Source organism: Cornus florida, unplaced genomic scaffold (assembly GCF_030987335.1).
Source record: "Cornus florida cultivar Cherokee Brave unplaced genomic scaffold, ASM3098733v1 CherokeeBrave_3.0.0_Hap2_Chr04, whole genome shotgun sequence".
In the NCBI taxonomy this organism is placed as follows: Eukaryota; Viridiplantae; Streptophyta; class Magnoliopsida; order Cornales; family Cornaceae; genus Cornus; species Cornus florida.
Window position 1 is genome coordinate 81,565,593 of NW_026775574.1, and position 14,291 is coordinate 81,579,883.

General features: G+C 35.4%; 1 protein-coding gene across 2 annotated transcripts; it reads right to left on the reverse strand.

The window, feature by feature from the left end:
* Positions 1–3,070: 3,070 nt before the first annotated feature.
* LOC132303658 (receptor-like serine/threonine-protein kinase SD1-8) lies at positions 3,071–6,699 on the reverse strand. Of its 2 annotated transcripts, none has more exons than XM_059801004.1 (7): positions 5,275–6,699; positions 5,057–5,164; positions 4,600–4,817; positions 4,188–4,419; positions 3,861–4,098; positions 3,602–3,749; positions 3,071–3,482 (listed from the first exon to the last, which is right to left on the reverse strand). In XM_059801004.1, the coding sequence occupies exons 1-7, from the start codon at positions 6,602–6,604 to the stop codon at positions 3,099–3,101; spliced, it is 2,658 nt and encodes an 885-aa protein (XP_059656987.1). In that variant the 5' UTR covers positions 6,605–6,699; the 3' UTR covers positions 3,071–3,098. The 2 variants fall into 2 exon arrangements, with proteins under 2 accessions (XP_059656987.1, XP_059656988.1); XM_059801005.1 differs by having other exon boundaries at positions 4,188–4,398; positions 5,275–6,698.
* Between the last annotated feature and the right edge of the window lie 7,592 nt (positions 6,700–14,291).

A 14,291-nucleotide genomic window follows, 5' to 3' on the forward strand; every position in this document is an offset into this window, starting at 1 on the left:
CCACTGATTGGTTAAGTTGTGGAATTATTGGCATTAAATGCGAACATGAAGGGAAGTAAGTTTATCTATGTGTAATTTATATATGTGATATATAAATATATATACACATTCCGGCCCTTTTCGCCTGGCTCCATACAGCAGCGGCTCGTTGTAAATCGGGACCTTAGGCAAAAAGTAAAAGTGACATTTTTATATCATTATATGCAATATATTAATTATTAAATAATAATTAATTTAAAATCATCCTTCTTACTTTTTGAGGGCCTTTTCATATCATACTATGCAATATATTAATTATTAAATAAATAAAATAAAAATCTAGAAAAAGATAATATGAAAAGTTTATTTATTTCCCCAGCTACATAGTAATTGTGGTGCAATTTACCAAAAAAATATTAAATATATACAGTGTTGGTGTAAAAAAAAAACGAGTATAAAAAAGAGAGTATAAGATAGACAAAGAAATAAAATATTAATGAGATATTTTAGGAGAGAAATAAAAAAAAAATGAGATATTTTAGGAGATAAATAATTTCTCTCTTGGTTAAAGTTTAACGAAAAAAAAAAAAAAAAAAAAAAAAAAAAAAAAAAAAGAAGAAGAAGAAGACTTATTTTAGGAGATAAATAATTTAGAATTAGTGTTCAATAAAGAAATAATTACAATATATTATATATTAGACAATTATAATATTTTGAGACTTTTTTTTTATTGGTTGGGGCCTTAGGCGCCCCTGCTCCATATTCCCACTGATTGGTTAAGTTGTGGAATAATTGGCATTAAATGTGAACATAATATACAATCAGTGGAAATATGGAGCCGGGCGAAAAAGGCCGGAATGTTGATTGCAACATTCTGTGCAACATTGTCAATCTGTCCATTAATTTGTAGGCCTGCTATGTACCCTACTGTTGAAAAGTCAGAGCACACAGTCCCATGATTTAATATACCCTACTTCTCTTACATGACTTTGTGTCCACAAGGCAATCTTCAACCTATGAGGCATGGGTCAAACTCCTAGAGAAAGTTTATGTATAATATAATATACATATAGAGATTTCCCCCCATATATAATCAATGCCAGTTATTCCACCTTTAGTTGAAATATATATTATATCTGCTAAACTACAGGATCGATTTTTTTTTATAGCTATTCCAATCCTTAGTGTCTAAGTGATGAATAAAGACGGATCTCTCTCTTTTCAAGATGTTTAAATCATCTGTCAATAATAATATCGATTCGAAATTTTTATCATTTTTCTACATCTAAAAGACATAAAAAGAGAGACTAATGCAAACATATAGGGAGTATATTTAGAAGTAGAGACAATTGACTAATGCAAACATTGTCGCAATTAGTTACAGTAATACTTATCAGCACTTTCACTATGATAACTAGCATAAAGAAATTTATTCCATAACTTGAAGAATGAAATAGGAACCGTGCTGAACAACACCGGCAAGATTCTCATTGTTTTTGTTTTTTATTGTGCTGAGGAATGTCAGATTCTCATAGCTAAGCTTCTAACATGACATGGTATGAAAAGGCAATCTTGAGTCTATGACACATTAAGTCAAACACCTAAAGCACATACCTCTCATACCAACAATTTGTTCCTGAATAAGGCGAATCAATATTTACAAAGAAAAAAACAATTGAACGGATTCATATATTCAAAGAACAAATTAATAACCGAAATAGTTCTGGTTCTGGAAACAAATAGTTGTGGCATAAGAAACCTCTGTGAAATTGTTAGACCGTTTACTCAACAATTTGCCACACTCGGTCGACTGGAAGAAAAGCAGGCGGCTTTGGCGTCGGTAGAGGTGCAAGTTCTGGTTCTCTCCCACTTCACTCCCATTCTCTTGTGAGTGGTGTATCCATATTAGTTACTTTCTGTTGGCTAAAATTTTAGAACCCACTGAGTTGCAAAATTAATGGATGACAAGGTATAGATTTCAAAAATTAAATCAAAATATTTCCATACAATTTGATCCAAACAACAGATTTCAAATTCGTTGATTTGAAACAAAAAAATGTGATTGTTATAGTTGTTTACAGGTGTAGCCCTCCACATCTATTACCAAACCCCCAACATCCAAGTTAAGACCCAGTGTAGCCAGAAATTTCTTTCTGTGGAGACAATTTGTAATAGCAATAATATATATAGGATAATGCTTCCAGTCATGTCCTATCAAAACAGATTGTGTCCTGTACACTAACGTTTCCAATAAGAGGTTGACAATCTGTCTTGATGGACAGGACTGAAGCATTATCCATATAACTCTCGATTTCTGTACATATTAACAAAAATGTATTGTATTAATACATTTTAAATGGGCTTTATTTTCTAGTCAAATTTGGGCTTGTTTCAACCGGATTAAAGGACCCAACTTGATGGACTTGGGTCATAGTAAAAGCGCTTTGGAAATTTTCCAAACAGGCTTTAAGGGCAATCTCAAATGAGTGATGGTTTAGTGGGTTGTCCCAAGTGCATTTCAGACCATATCCGTAGTGAGACACTTCGATCCATATCCGGTGGGAGTGTTAAGAGCATTGAGAGGACCTTTCCCGAGTGAGTACTTGATTTTCATGTTAGGATTCTAGAAGAAGATTGAGGCCTTACAGCTCTACTTTTCAGTGAACGCATTGCCAAGATGGAACCTTGAAGTCTTACAGACTAGTTGAGTTGAATCATACACAATACCTATGGCTTAGGAGAGTTTACAAGTTTATGAAGGTATTAGTTGTCCAAAGAAAAGGAAAAAAGATGGAACCTTGACTTTAAATATTATAAAAATAGATTTTTTTTTTTTATTATAATTTCTTCAAATTATAGAGGCCTTTTCTTGTAATATAGGAAGAAAAATTGGGGAGGTTTGGGTATAGTGTGTAGGGAGGCATCAATTAGACATTCAGATGGGCCTGAGGTGGTGACCAACATGACATCAGTAGTAAAATTTCTAGTTTCAAATACTTTCAAAGCAAGCAAATCCTAGAGATAGCTTCTGAAAGCTACAATAGCTAGATAAAAGAATCAATATCACACCCCAAAAATAAATAACAATAAAAGCATAGAGAGATAAAGTATACCAGATCTCATAGAACAATCAAACATATTAAGATTTCTATTTGAAACAAAAATGTCTTGGAATATGATATGAGATTGTCATTTCGTCTGGCCTCAATAATTGATAGTGTTACAGTATTTACTGAACAGTTTTCAGCATTACTAAGTGGGGGATTCGTGTTCATCACACCTCGGCCAGTAAAGAATGCAGGTTCCTTAGGTATTGGTAGAGGTGCATATTCATTGGTAAGCATTGAGACAACGTCAGACATGGTAGGTCTATCATTTGCATTTCCTTTGACACATAGAAGCCCTATGCTAATATATCTCAACAATGTAGTAGCAGAAGGAGGATTACCCAATAGTGGGTCCATCAACTCCACCCCTCTATTAGCGCTCCACAACTCCCATGCCTGAAACATTGAATTATATTATTTATAATCACCATGTACAGTTTAATCTTAAATCATCAATTTTGCTACATAAAAGAAGTTTAAAGAAAAAGGATAGGAAAGGTATTCTAAGTGCTTACATATCCAAGGAGGAAAAGAGAGTCACTATGATAAAAACCAGTGTTTTTCTTGCCGCTCATGATCTCAAGCAACAATACTCCAAAGCTAAACACGTCAGATTTTATGGAGAAAAGGCCTTCCATTGCGTATTCAGGGGACATATACCCACTGAATTTTACCATCCAACAAAACCAGTTTGAATAAATCGCATTAGATATTTCTTTAATGTATCATATATAAGTTGTGTAAGTGTTAGTAAAGAAATTTTCTTTTACTTACTAAGTTCCAACAATACGGTTTGTGTTTGCTTGTGATTCATTACCACCAAAAATTCTTGCCATGCCAAAATCTGATATTTTGGGGTTCATTTCGCTATCTAGAAGAATGTTACTGGCCTTTAGATCTCTATGAATTATACGAAGCCTTGAATATTGATGTAGGTAAAGAAGTCCTTGAGCAATTCCATCAATGATGCGAATACTTGTTCTCCAATCCAACATCCCTTGTTTGTTTGGACCTGCCTTGAGTTACACATTAATAAATATATGTTGAACATATACCATATGTCTAAGTTCAAACAGAAATTAAATATCGGAAAACACTAACCAAATAGGAAGAAATCCAAACTTTTATTGGGCATATATTCGTAGATTAATATGTTTTCATCTCGCTCAATGCAGCAACCCAAGAGTTTAACAAGATTTCGATGCTGGAGTTTGGCTATCAATAGTGTCTCATTTTTGAACTCCTGGAGCCCTTGTCCAGATGTTCGAGAAAGTCTTTTGACTGCTATTTCTTGCCCTTTGAGTAAATTACCCTGTTTAAGAAACATGTGTAACTGCTGATGAGGAAGCCATCTTGTCAGCAAGATTCTAGAGAGGCCAAGTCATTTCATTTGAGAAGATGATTAAAGTCGAAATTAAAGTTCTTAATGAATAGTTTTCAACATTAAATTTGGGATTCGAAAATTGCTATTGGTTCTAAGGTAAAACACTTCAGTTTATATCTTCAACCTTACCTTGTAAACAGGTCCAAACCCTCCCTCTCCGAGCTTGTTTGCGGCGGAGAAGTTACCCGTTGCAGCAGACACACTCGCAAAGCTAAACAATGGCAACTCAACATCCTTCTTCCCACTTCTCCCTAGATTATTTCCGGTGTTTGTCTCAGCAGCTGCATTAGCACTAGCGCTAGCACTAAAATCAAATAATAATAAGTCCTCACTTGAATCTTCCTCCCCTGTTTATCACAGAACAAGAAGCCATTGTCAATTATTTGGAAATCACACTTCTAAGAACGACAATAAGTTGCAAAAAAGATATTTTGTGGTCCATACATAGTCCAACTCAATTCTAAGTGTGCATATTCTTAAATTTTTCTCTTGAAAGAGGTTTTGTCATCATTTCCTAATTGATTTACTTACAAAATGAATGATTTCTTTGAATATGGGCAGAAAGTTATGTGGCTACAGCTTATACCTATTTGTTTGAGCTTTCTCCTGATTAAACAGTATATGAACCCAACAGAAATAATTAGTGTTAGCGAAACCGGCACTGCTATGATCACCCTCAAGTTCTTCTTGTCACCTGAAACGGGTATGTTAGAATCACGGTTAATCACAAATCAAAACACAACCCTGTATAAGTACTGTTTGGGTAGAAGTTACTTTTATTTATTGCAATTTGCAGACACATACCTCGAACATTTGGAAGCTGGTCCGAAGCAGCTAGTTTCAAATACAGATCTTGTTTAGTGTTGATTCCAAATCGGAGTTTTTGTAGAAACAATAAATCCCCTTCCCATACTAAACACCCACTACTATTATAAGTATAAGCCGTGCAAGAACAATTTTGCATGCAAGCTGATTTACACCATTCAGGGCCCCTCCCAGGAAGTACTTTCAAATTTTCTGGCAATGTTGTGTTTGGAAATTTTGAAAATCCATCAGTCATCGCATTGATATTAGTACCATTTTCGCACTGCAATGGAGTTTTGCTCACACAACCACCTGACCAATCATTTAGTAGTGTTGTTTCTTCAATTGAGAATGGCTCATAACCTGGCAAACATTCACAGAATGAGCCCCAGAACCTCTCTCTTAAGATGCCAAATGCCCCGCAAGAAGCATAACCCTGAGACCAAACTACCCACCAATCCCAATTGCCAGCAAACCATTGTAGCAGCCTGAGTTCTCCTGACATATCCATCACAAGTCTAAAAAATATAGAAGAATTGGAAACAGAATATGTAAGGTAGCTTTCGTTTTCATTTGATATAAATTTGAAAGAATACTCTCCCCCATCAGCAACAACAGAACTAGAGCTAAAACTATGACCAATATTCCGAACTCCAGTGCCCCAAATCCTTTTGGAGTTGTTCCACTCCAAAAAATATTGATTTTTTTCAACCCGATCTATCTCGAAAGAAAATTTACCAGGAGCAGGATCTTCTGAATTTTTCCATGAAGTAAGGACTTGAGTTTTGCTAGTACGTTTATCGATGCCAAGCTTTGCACCAGGCAGCAATGTATCCGTTGGGTGATCAAAACTCTGCCAATATATTATAGATGGATTTGTAACATCTCTAACTACAAAATTTCCATTATCCTGAAGCACTGCTTCAGTGGAATTTGACTTTGGTGACACAAAATTTGTTGACCAAATTGGATCTTTATCAAAACGACTGTGCAGGATTAAATTACCATCTTCAGAGAATTCAAGGATTAATGGAAATGTATTAGAAAACATGTTTTCTCTGTTAGCTGCCCAAACCATGATCTTCTCAGCGAAATGTTTATACCATATGCCAAGATAGAAGCTAAGTGGAGTACCTTTTGTAAAGAAACCGAGTTCGAAATTGCTACCTTGAGAAACCAGGGTTTGGCCCTCTGACAGAGTCTGGTTCATTGAAAGAGTATCGCCTCCAATAGAGAAACAGGGCCTGTGTAACAGCTGGAACAGAAGCAGAACACAAAGGAGGAACAATGGTCTTGTTGTGATGCCAGTGTCCCTCATTAGTTGCCACATCTTGGATCCCTCAATCTCAATTAACAAAAATGATGATGACAGAGAAGAAGGAGAAGAAGACCTCCAAATATATAATATCTTGCCAAAAAGTGTTTCATACGACTTTGGGTCAACTATATCTACATGTACACATTACACATACACACATACATAATTAGTCTGTCTGTCCAGTAACTTGTGGGCCTGCTCTCAGTCTTTATATCTGCAATGTTGTGGTTTGAAAAGCTTTTAGCAGTTCTCTAGGGGTGCACAAAAAATTTGTAAAACCGTGAGCGCCGAACTGAATTATTGGACTTTGGTTTTGATTTTTACAGTTCTGATTTCGATCCCAATTTTGAAAATTTGGAACCGGTGCTTACGATTTCGATTCCGGTTCTAGACTTGTGAAATCGAGCCGAAACCGGAACAGTATATATAAATAAATATATATATATATATATATATTATATTTAATTATATAATATTACTAACCATACTTTTTTCTTTTTTCTTTTTTCTTTTTTTCTTTGTCATAAGAAGTGTCAAGTTTGTCTGCCATATATTGTATATTTAGTTGTCTAGTGTACAGTCACAATTAGCCTATTTTAGTAATCAGATTCCTCACCCGCGTGATCCCCATTATTGGACTTGGTGTCATTGACTTCATGGAAACCACAAAAGCAATAAAGCATAATGTAAAGTTTTCTCTTTTTTTGGTGAAGGAGTCTCCTCCCATCTTCTGTATCGGTGTCCTCTGTTGAACTTTGATTGGTTGTTTATCGGTGATTTTGGTTTCTAATTTCTCAAAACCACACACCGTCGTGATGTTGTCGTCTTGTTATCATTACGGCTTCATCATCTTCCTTAGTCAACAATTTTGTGGAACCGAATCGGTTCGGTTCATATACATTCAGTTTCAGTTTCGATTCCGGTTCTACTTTTAAGGAATCGTTGTGACCGATTCCGGTTTCAATTCTGTTATGAATCATGTGCACCCCTTGTTCTCTTATTCAGCCAATCAATAAAATGTGTTAAATGAATATAAACTTTTTTTTTTTTTTAACAAAAATTCTTGAATTATCGCATTTTGCAGTCCTCTACTCGAACACGTCCGGGTGGATGCTCCCTCTATCCATCATCCGACCTCGCAACATTCTCATTAAAGCTTAATAATGATCTAAAGCCAAACGGTTTTAGATGGGTCCTTACTTGTGACACTGGATAAGTACTACTCTAAGTAAGGTGTCTTGAGTCTTGCCATCCAATTCTTGTAAGTCCAAGACTGGCATTTGTATTCGATGCTGGATAAGACTCTTATTAAATCAAGAGCTGTGTTTGCGGGCCAAACTAGCTCTATTTTGTATGATCGATGGATTTTCTGAAATTCAGAAAAACATCACCAAAGGAAGTCATCTTCCTTATCGTGTTTCTTGTCCTCCTTCTCGACACTCGATCTCGTCAGATTACCGTAAAGAGGGACTCCCTGAAGCAGTTGATTCCAAGCTCAAGCTGGAAGGAATACAACAATCTCCGAATCAGATTCCAAGAGGAGTTTACGAGAAAGCACCAATAGGTATGTCTCGTCGCCAATTTGGAATTGAATTCAGCCCAACTCCATCTGAAATGGGAATCGGAAACGAATCTGTCAAGGATCAGTTTGAAGATCCCACAGACATTAATGACCCGCATGAATATTAGTTTTAATGGATTTTGTCCCGGATAGAATTGCCATTAATGTTGAATTTCAACAGGATCAATATAAAGAGTTCAGAAGTTGGTATTTCAAAAGTTTTGACCAAAATCAATTGCAACTTTTCAAAACCCAATTTTATGAATTTCTACAAGAACGCAAAATGGTTATACCTTTTGTTTCTTGGTTTTACATGACCAATCATTCTCTTGTTAATATTAACATATTGGATGATTTCCTCAAACCATGGACCACATCTGAAGATAAGGTTTTCCACTCTGTCCATCCTCCCCCTGACCATCTCATTCTCAAAAGAATTGACCCGGACAGTGGTTCTAAAGTGGAAACCAAGGCTTATAGCCAACCGAAAGTAATTGATCCAACTAGTACTGCTACTAGAAAGGACATTACTCATGTTTACAAGCAGAATAATTATACCAATGTTTGCTTACAAACTATAGGATCCCAGCTTGGGAGAATTGAAACAGGAATAGACACGGTATTAAATACAATTAATACTAAGTGTATTTCTATAAAAACTTCTCCTCCAGAAGCTTCTGTATCCAAAGCATTGGTAAAACCTGCAATTGAAGTTCAAGGCTTCAATCTGACACATCCTAAGAAGAATGAAGAATTTCTTACTCTTCTTACTCAGAAAATTCAAGGACTCAAAATTCAGACTTTATCCCATGATGAATCTGAAATTGGTTCTGATTCTGAGAATGTGTTGCCTCATATTGAGGAAGTTCTAAAGGATCTTACTCAGTTACCTGAGTTCAACAGAATTGTCTATGATAAGAATATCCACTCAAATACAGCCCCTGCTCCGAGTCGATATTATTATCCCAGACCCACACCTCAAGATATCTTGTATGAAGAAGATTATTTTCATACCCAGAAATCTTTTCATGGCAAGACCATTTATGAATGGAACATAGATGGCAAATCTGATTATCAGATTTACGAGGTTATTCATCAAATCTTGATGTATAGCCAAGTCTGTAAAATCAACCACAATACTGACCCAACCATTGCTAAGTTTGTCGTTGCTGGTTTTACAGGAATCCTTAAAGGATGGTGGGATAATGTTCTCACTGACATTCAGAAAGCTGAAATCTTTGCGGCTACCAAAATTATTAAAGATGAAGCTACTCAACAATCAGGCCCTGCTGCTGATGCGGTTTATACACTCATTACCACTATTATCCAACATTTTGTTGGCCCTGAAGGAGCTAATAGTGAACGGAGTCGGGAACTTCTACAGAATCTAAGATGTCCATCTTTAACTCATTTCCGGTGGTATAAAGATGTATTCTTGGCAAAGGTTCTCCAGCTCAATGATGCAAATCATGAGCACTGGAAGGCCAAATTTGTAGATGGCTTACCAACCTTTTTTGCTGAAAGAATCCGGAAAAAGCTTAGAGACCTAAATAATGGTATCTCTATCCCTTACAGAAATTATACCTATGGTGGATTAGTTAACATTGTAATCCAGGAAGGTCTAGCTCTCTGTAATGATCTGAAATTACAATCCCAGTTAAAATCCCAAAGATTAACTGGTCGAAAGGAAGTAGGTGAATTTTGTGATCAATTTGCCTATCAGACTCCCTTATCTTATCCTAAACCTAGGAAAAGAAATAAGGTTGAAAAACCTTATAAAAGGAAGTATTCCAAAAGAAAGAATTATTCAAAGGAAAAGGATAATTCTAGACAGTATACTAAGCCTAAAAGGAGATATACTCCGAAAGCAAAGGGCAAAGGAAAGCCCAAGGCTGAGGCTAAATGTTTCAAATGTGGGCGCATTGGCCACTATGCAAACAAGTGTAGAACTAAGGAGAAGCTCAGTAGTCTTCACATAGAAGAGGAACTGAGACTTCAATTAAGTAAATTGTTACTTAATACTAGTTCTTCTGAACCAGAATCATCAAGTGATTATGGAGATGTTGTCATGGAATTACAATCTTCTTCTTCCTCTGAAGCAGAGATTGAAAACCCTAGATGTTCCTGTAATCAGTCGCATGATGATTATTATAAGGCAATTGTTGAGATGAATGGGTTAAGCTTAAATGTTTTAACTTCCACTCAACAATCCTTATTGGATCTTATAGATCATATCCAGGATCCTCATATCAAGATGAAAGTCTTTGAAATAGGTTATGCTTTAGTATGATCTAATGAGGATACGGATAATCCAGATTTTCTGCGAGCAGAAAATCATTACAGTATGAAAGAAGTTCTAAGCAGATTAGAACACCAAGGACAAAATTCGCGTCCTGCTAATCTCCCTGACCTCAAGATGGAGATTAATCTTTTAAAAGAAGAAATTCGTCAATTAAAGTCTCGTCAGACTAAGATGGATTTGGAAATTACTCTTTTAAAAGGAAAATCTGCAATTCCATCTTCCTCATCCAAGGAGGAAGCTCCTCAATCAGAAGAAGGTAATAATTATCTTCAACTCTTGAATCAAGTTACTTACCAAAAATGGTATATTACTATCAATTTGGTAATTAATCAGGAGTACACACTCACTAATGCAATTGCTTTAGTTGATAGTGGTGCAGACATGAACTGCATCCAGGAAGGATTGGTTCCTACTCAATATTTTGAGAAAACCACTCAAGGTCTTACCAGTGCAAGTGGAGGTAAGATGCAGATTAAGTATAAACTTAATCATGTGTTCATTTGTAAAGAAGGTATTTGTATCCCATCTACTTTCTTACTCATCAGAAACTTGGCACAACAGGTTATTTTGGGCACTCCCTTTTTAGCCTTGATTATGCCAATTGAGAAAATTGATTCTCATGGAATATGCTCTACTTTACATGGTCAGTCAATAACTTTTCAGTTCTTGACCCCACCAGTAAATAAGCATATCAATGCCCTTAAAGATAATATTATCTTTAAGGAAAAGCAACTGAATTATTTGCAACAGGAGGTATCCTCCTTAGCAATTAATCAAAGATTGGTACAACCCAAAGAGCAACAGAAAATTGAGTCACTACGGCAACACTTTTTAAAAGAAATCTGTAGTGAGATTCCTAATGCTTTTTGGGCCAGAAAGAAGCATATTGTTTCTTTACCCTATATCAAGGGGTTTACCGATAGCATGATTCCTTCAAAAGCTAGTCCCAGCCACATGAAGGCTGACTACTTGGAATTATGTAAGGCTGAAATCAGCTCTTTAATGGCTAAAAAGCTTGTCACTACTAGCTACTCCCCCTGGCGTTGCAGAGCTTTTTATGTCAATAAAAATGCTGAAAAAGAACGAGGAATTCCTCGATTGGTTATTGATTATCGACCACTTAATCTTACTTTAAGTTGGATCCGATACCCAATTCCCAACATCAAAGATCTTTTAGATAGATTACAATCTGCTGTGATCTTTTCTAAATTTGATCTTAAATCTGGATATTACCAGGTACAAATCACCAAAGAAGATAGGTACAAAACAGCTTTTTGTGTACCTTTCGGACAGTATGAATGGACAGTAATGCCTTGGTGGAATTTCTTGTTTAATGCGCAAGCCATAAAACTGAGGCTCGAGCTTCTGAACTTAAACTCTTCCAAAATTCACCATTTTGATTCTCGGCTTGCTTTGGATAACCGGCAACGACGTGGTAAACTTTATTATCAATCTTTTCATCATAAAAGTCCAGTTTTAACTGCTTCTTTGGAAAACACCTAAAAACATGAAAAACATAAATCAGTATAAAACAGGATAGATGTATCACTTTAGGTCTTAACATACGTATATTAAGGGGCTCGATTATGCAATATTCAGCGCTCATCACACCCCCAAACTTACATATTGCTAGTCCCTTAGCAATACAGAACTAAAAAGCCTTTTTCGTGGGAATCACGGTTGCATTTAGCTTATGCAACAAGCCTTTAAGCCCCTAGGTTACCCCTAGTGGACGAGTTGTAGTCTCGTGAGGGTTTTTAGTGAAGATACCCACAAACTTCTCAAATCAGTGCCTTAATTACAAAATAAGCTCATTCAAACCTATTTTCATATCATAATATCCTAATAATGCATCAATCAGTCAACTACAATAAGTATAAAGAACTATATTAAATAGGAAAAATCTCCAACTCTCAATATCATATCAGTAGCTATGGTCCCCATATATCAGTTTAATCACATGTTTAACAATCTCGATCCCCAAAATCCTTTTTAATAGTGAACTTACAATTTTAAACATGTGACTTACCATCCATACTTACATCTAACCCATGTTATCCCTCAATTCACAAGTAAACCTTTCAAATTCTGATCCCCAATGTATTTTTCCTAATTTTCTACAGGTATGTATTTATTTCATTCATCACTCAATTTTTTCCAACTTTTTTTTTTTTTTCTTTTTTTTCAAAAGGGTACTGTGCAATCTCAATTCTATTAAGCTTTCTAAATCACTCTTGTAACGAGTTTTCAGCCAATGACTCCCAAACCAGTTGGTTTTAGGGCATTAGGTGTTGAAACACCCTTACAAACCTAATTGCTCAAGTAATCTAGGCAACCTAAACTTCTCATGTAACAAACTTTCAGCCAATGACTCCTAAACCAGTTGGTTTTAGGGCATTAGGTGTTGAAACACCCCTGAGGACTTAATTGTTCAAGCAATCTAGGTACAGACCTAAACTTGACCCTTTTTCTTTCTTTTCATTTGTTTATTTCATATTGGTGAAGAACTTTTTTTTTTTCATTGCATACATACCATGGTTCTCAAAATCATCAAATTCACCTACTCATCTCAGTTTAACACAAATCAGAATAAGATTTCAAGTTTATACTACACAGAATGCATGTAAGTGTGAACATGTACAAAGTGAAGTATTCTAGGAATCAAAATCATTAAATTGTAACTATCCTGACAAAGTGGACCACAGGCCACCAACTGATATAAATTTTTTTCAAAAATCCATATTTAGCTAGAATTTGGCATACAAGCCATCTTTCACCAATATCAGACTATATATGGACATCACAACAATCAACAGACTCAAAATCATGCTTAAACAATTAAATTGCATCCTCTTGTGCATAATATATCAATAACAAATTTTTTAAAAGCACTGCCTTACCCCCAAACTTAAGATGCACATTGTCCTTAATGTGTGAAAACAGATGTAGAGTTAGAAAGATATTACCAAATACGCAAAACCAGCAAGGATCAAAAATTGATAGCTCAGAGGAATGAAATCGTCACCTCACCTCTAAACTTAGTCCTTTGTACTTGACAAAATAATTACACTCCACATCACACATTAGAGTATCAAGTATATGGAGTAAAACATATATTTATCATTATGCACAAGTCAATAAAAAAATATGTATATTTTTAATCAAAACAAAACAAAACAAACCTAATCTAAAAAAATAAAAGAAAAATACACGAAGAAACTAAGCTATTTTTTTTCTCTTTTTTTATTTATTTTTATTTTTTATAAAAACAAACATAAACTAATGTATTCAAAAAATAAAAAGAAAAATACAAAAATAAACTAAAAACCTAAAAAAACTGAAAAGATTAAAAATAAACTATGGTACAAACATATAAATGCTAAGTTTAACGTCGATAACTCGACAGCATGCTAAGTTTAATGTCGCTAGCTCAACTGTACACCACTCCTTAGCCTGTATCCAATAATTCAACTACCTTCCTCATCCAAAAATCAGTCCTATGGGTGATTATGAAATTCAAAACAGGAGGAGCCACTGTGGTTCCATCAAGACCCATGAAAGAATACTCAAGCTTTTCCGGTGGTGGCTTAAGCTCAAGTTTATGAGAAGACTCACAAGAAGGACAAGAAAGATTCAAAATCAAAGGAGGAGGATCTTTTGTTAGAAAGATTGTGACTGAATCTTCATCAATGACATCAAGAAAGAAGCACTCATCTTTCTTTGAGGAATATGGAGTGGCATTGAAGATGTTTAATTTGAGCTTCATGTTCCCAAAAGAAATATCCATTGCCCCAGTCCTACAGTTAATGTTGGCATTCGTTGTAGCTAAGAATGGA

Bases quoted from the DNA above. Each gene is read 5' to 3' on its own strand.
- LOC132303658 (XM_059801004.1), bottom strand. From the start codon at position 6,604: ATGTGGCAACTAATGAGGGACACTGGCATCACAACAAGACCATTGTTC. The intron at 4,099-4,187 runs GTTAGTGTTTTC...AACTCAAGGCAG, and splicing joins TTTGGATTTCTTCCTATTTG to GTCCAAACAAACAAGGGATG. The intron at 3,750-3,860 runs GTAAGTAAAAGA...GGTAAAATTCAG, and splicing joins AACCGTATTGTTGGAACTTA to TGGGTATATGTCCCCTGAAT.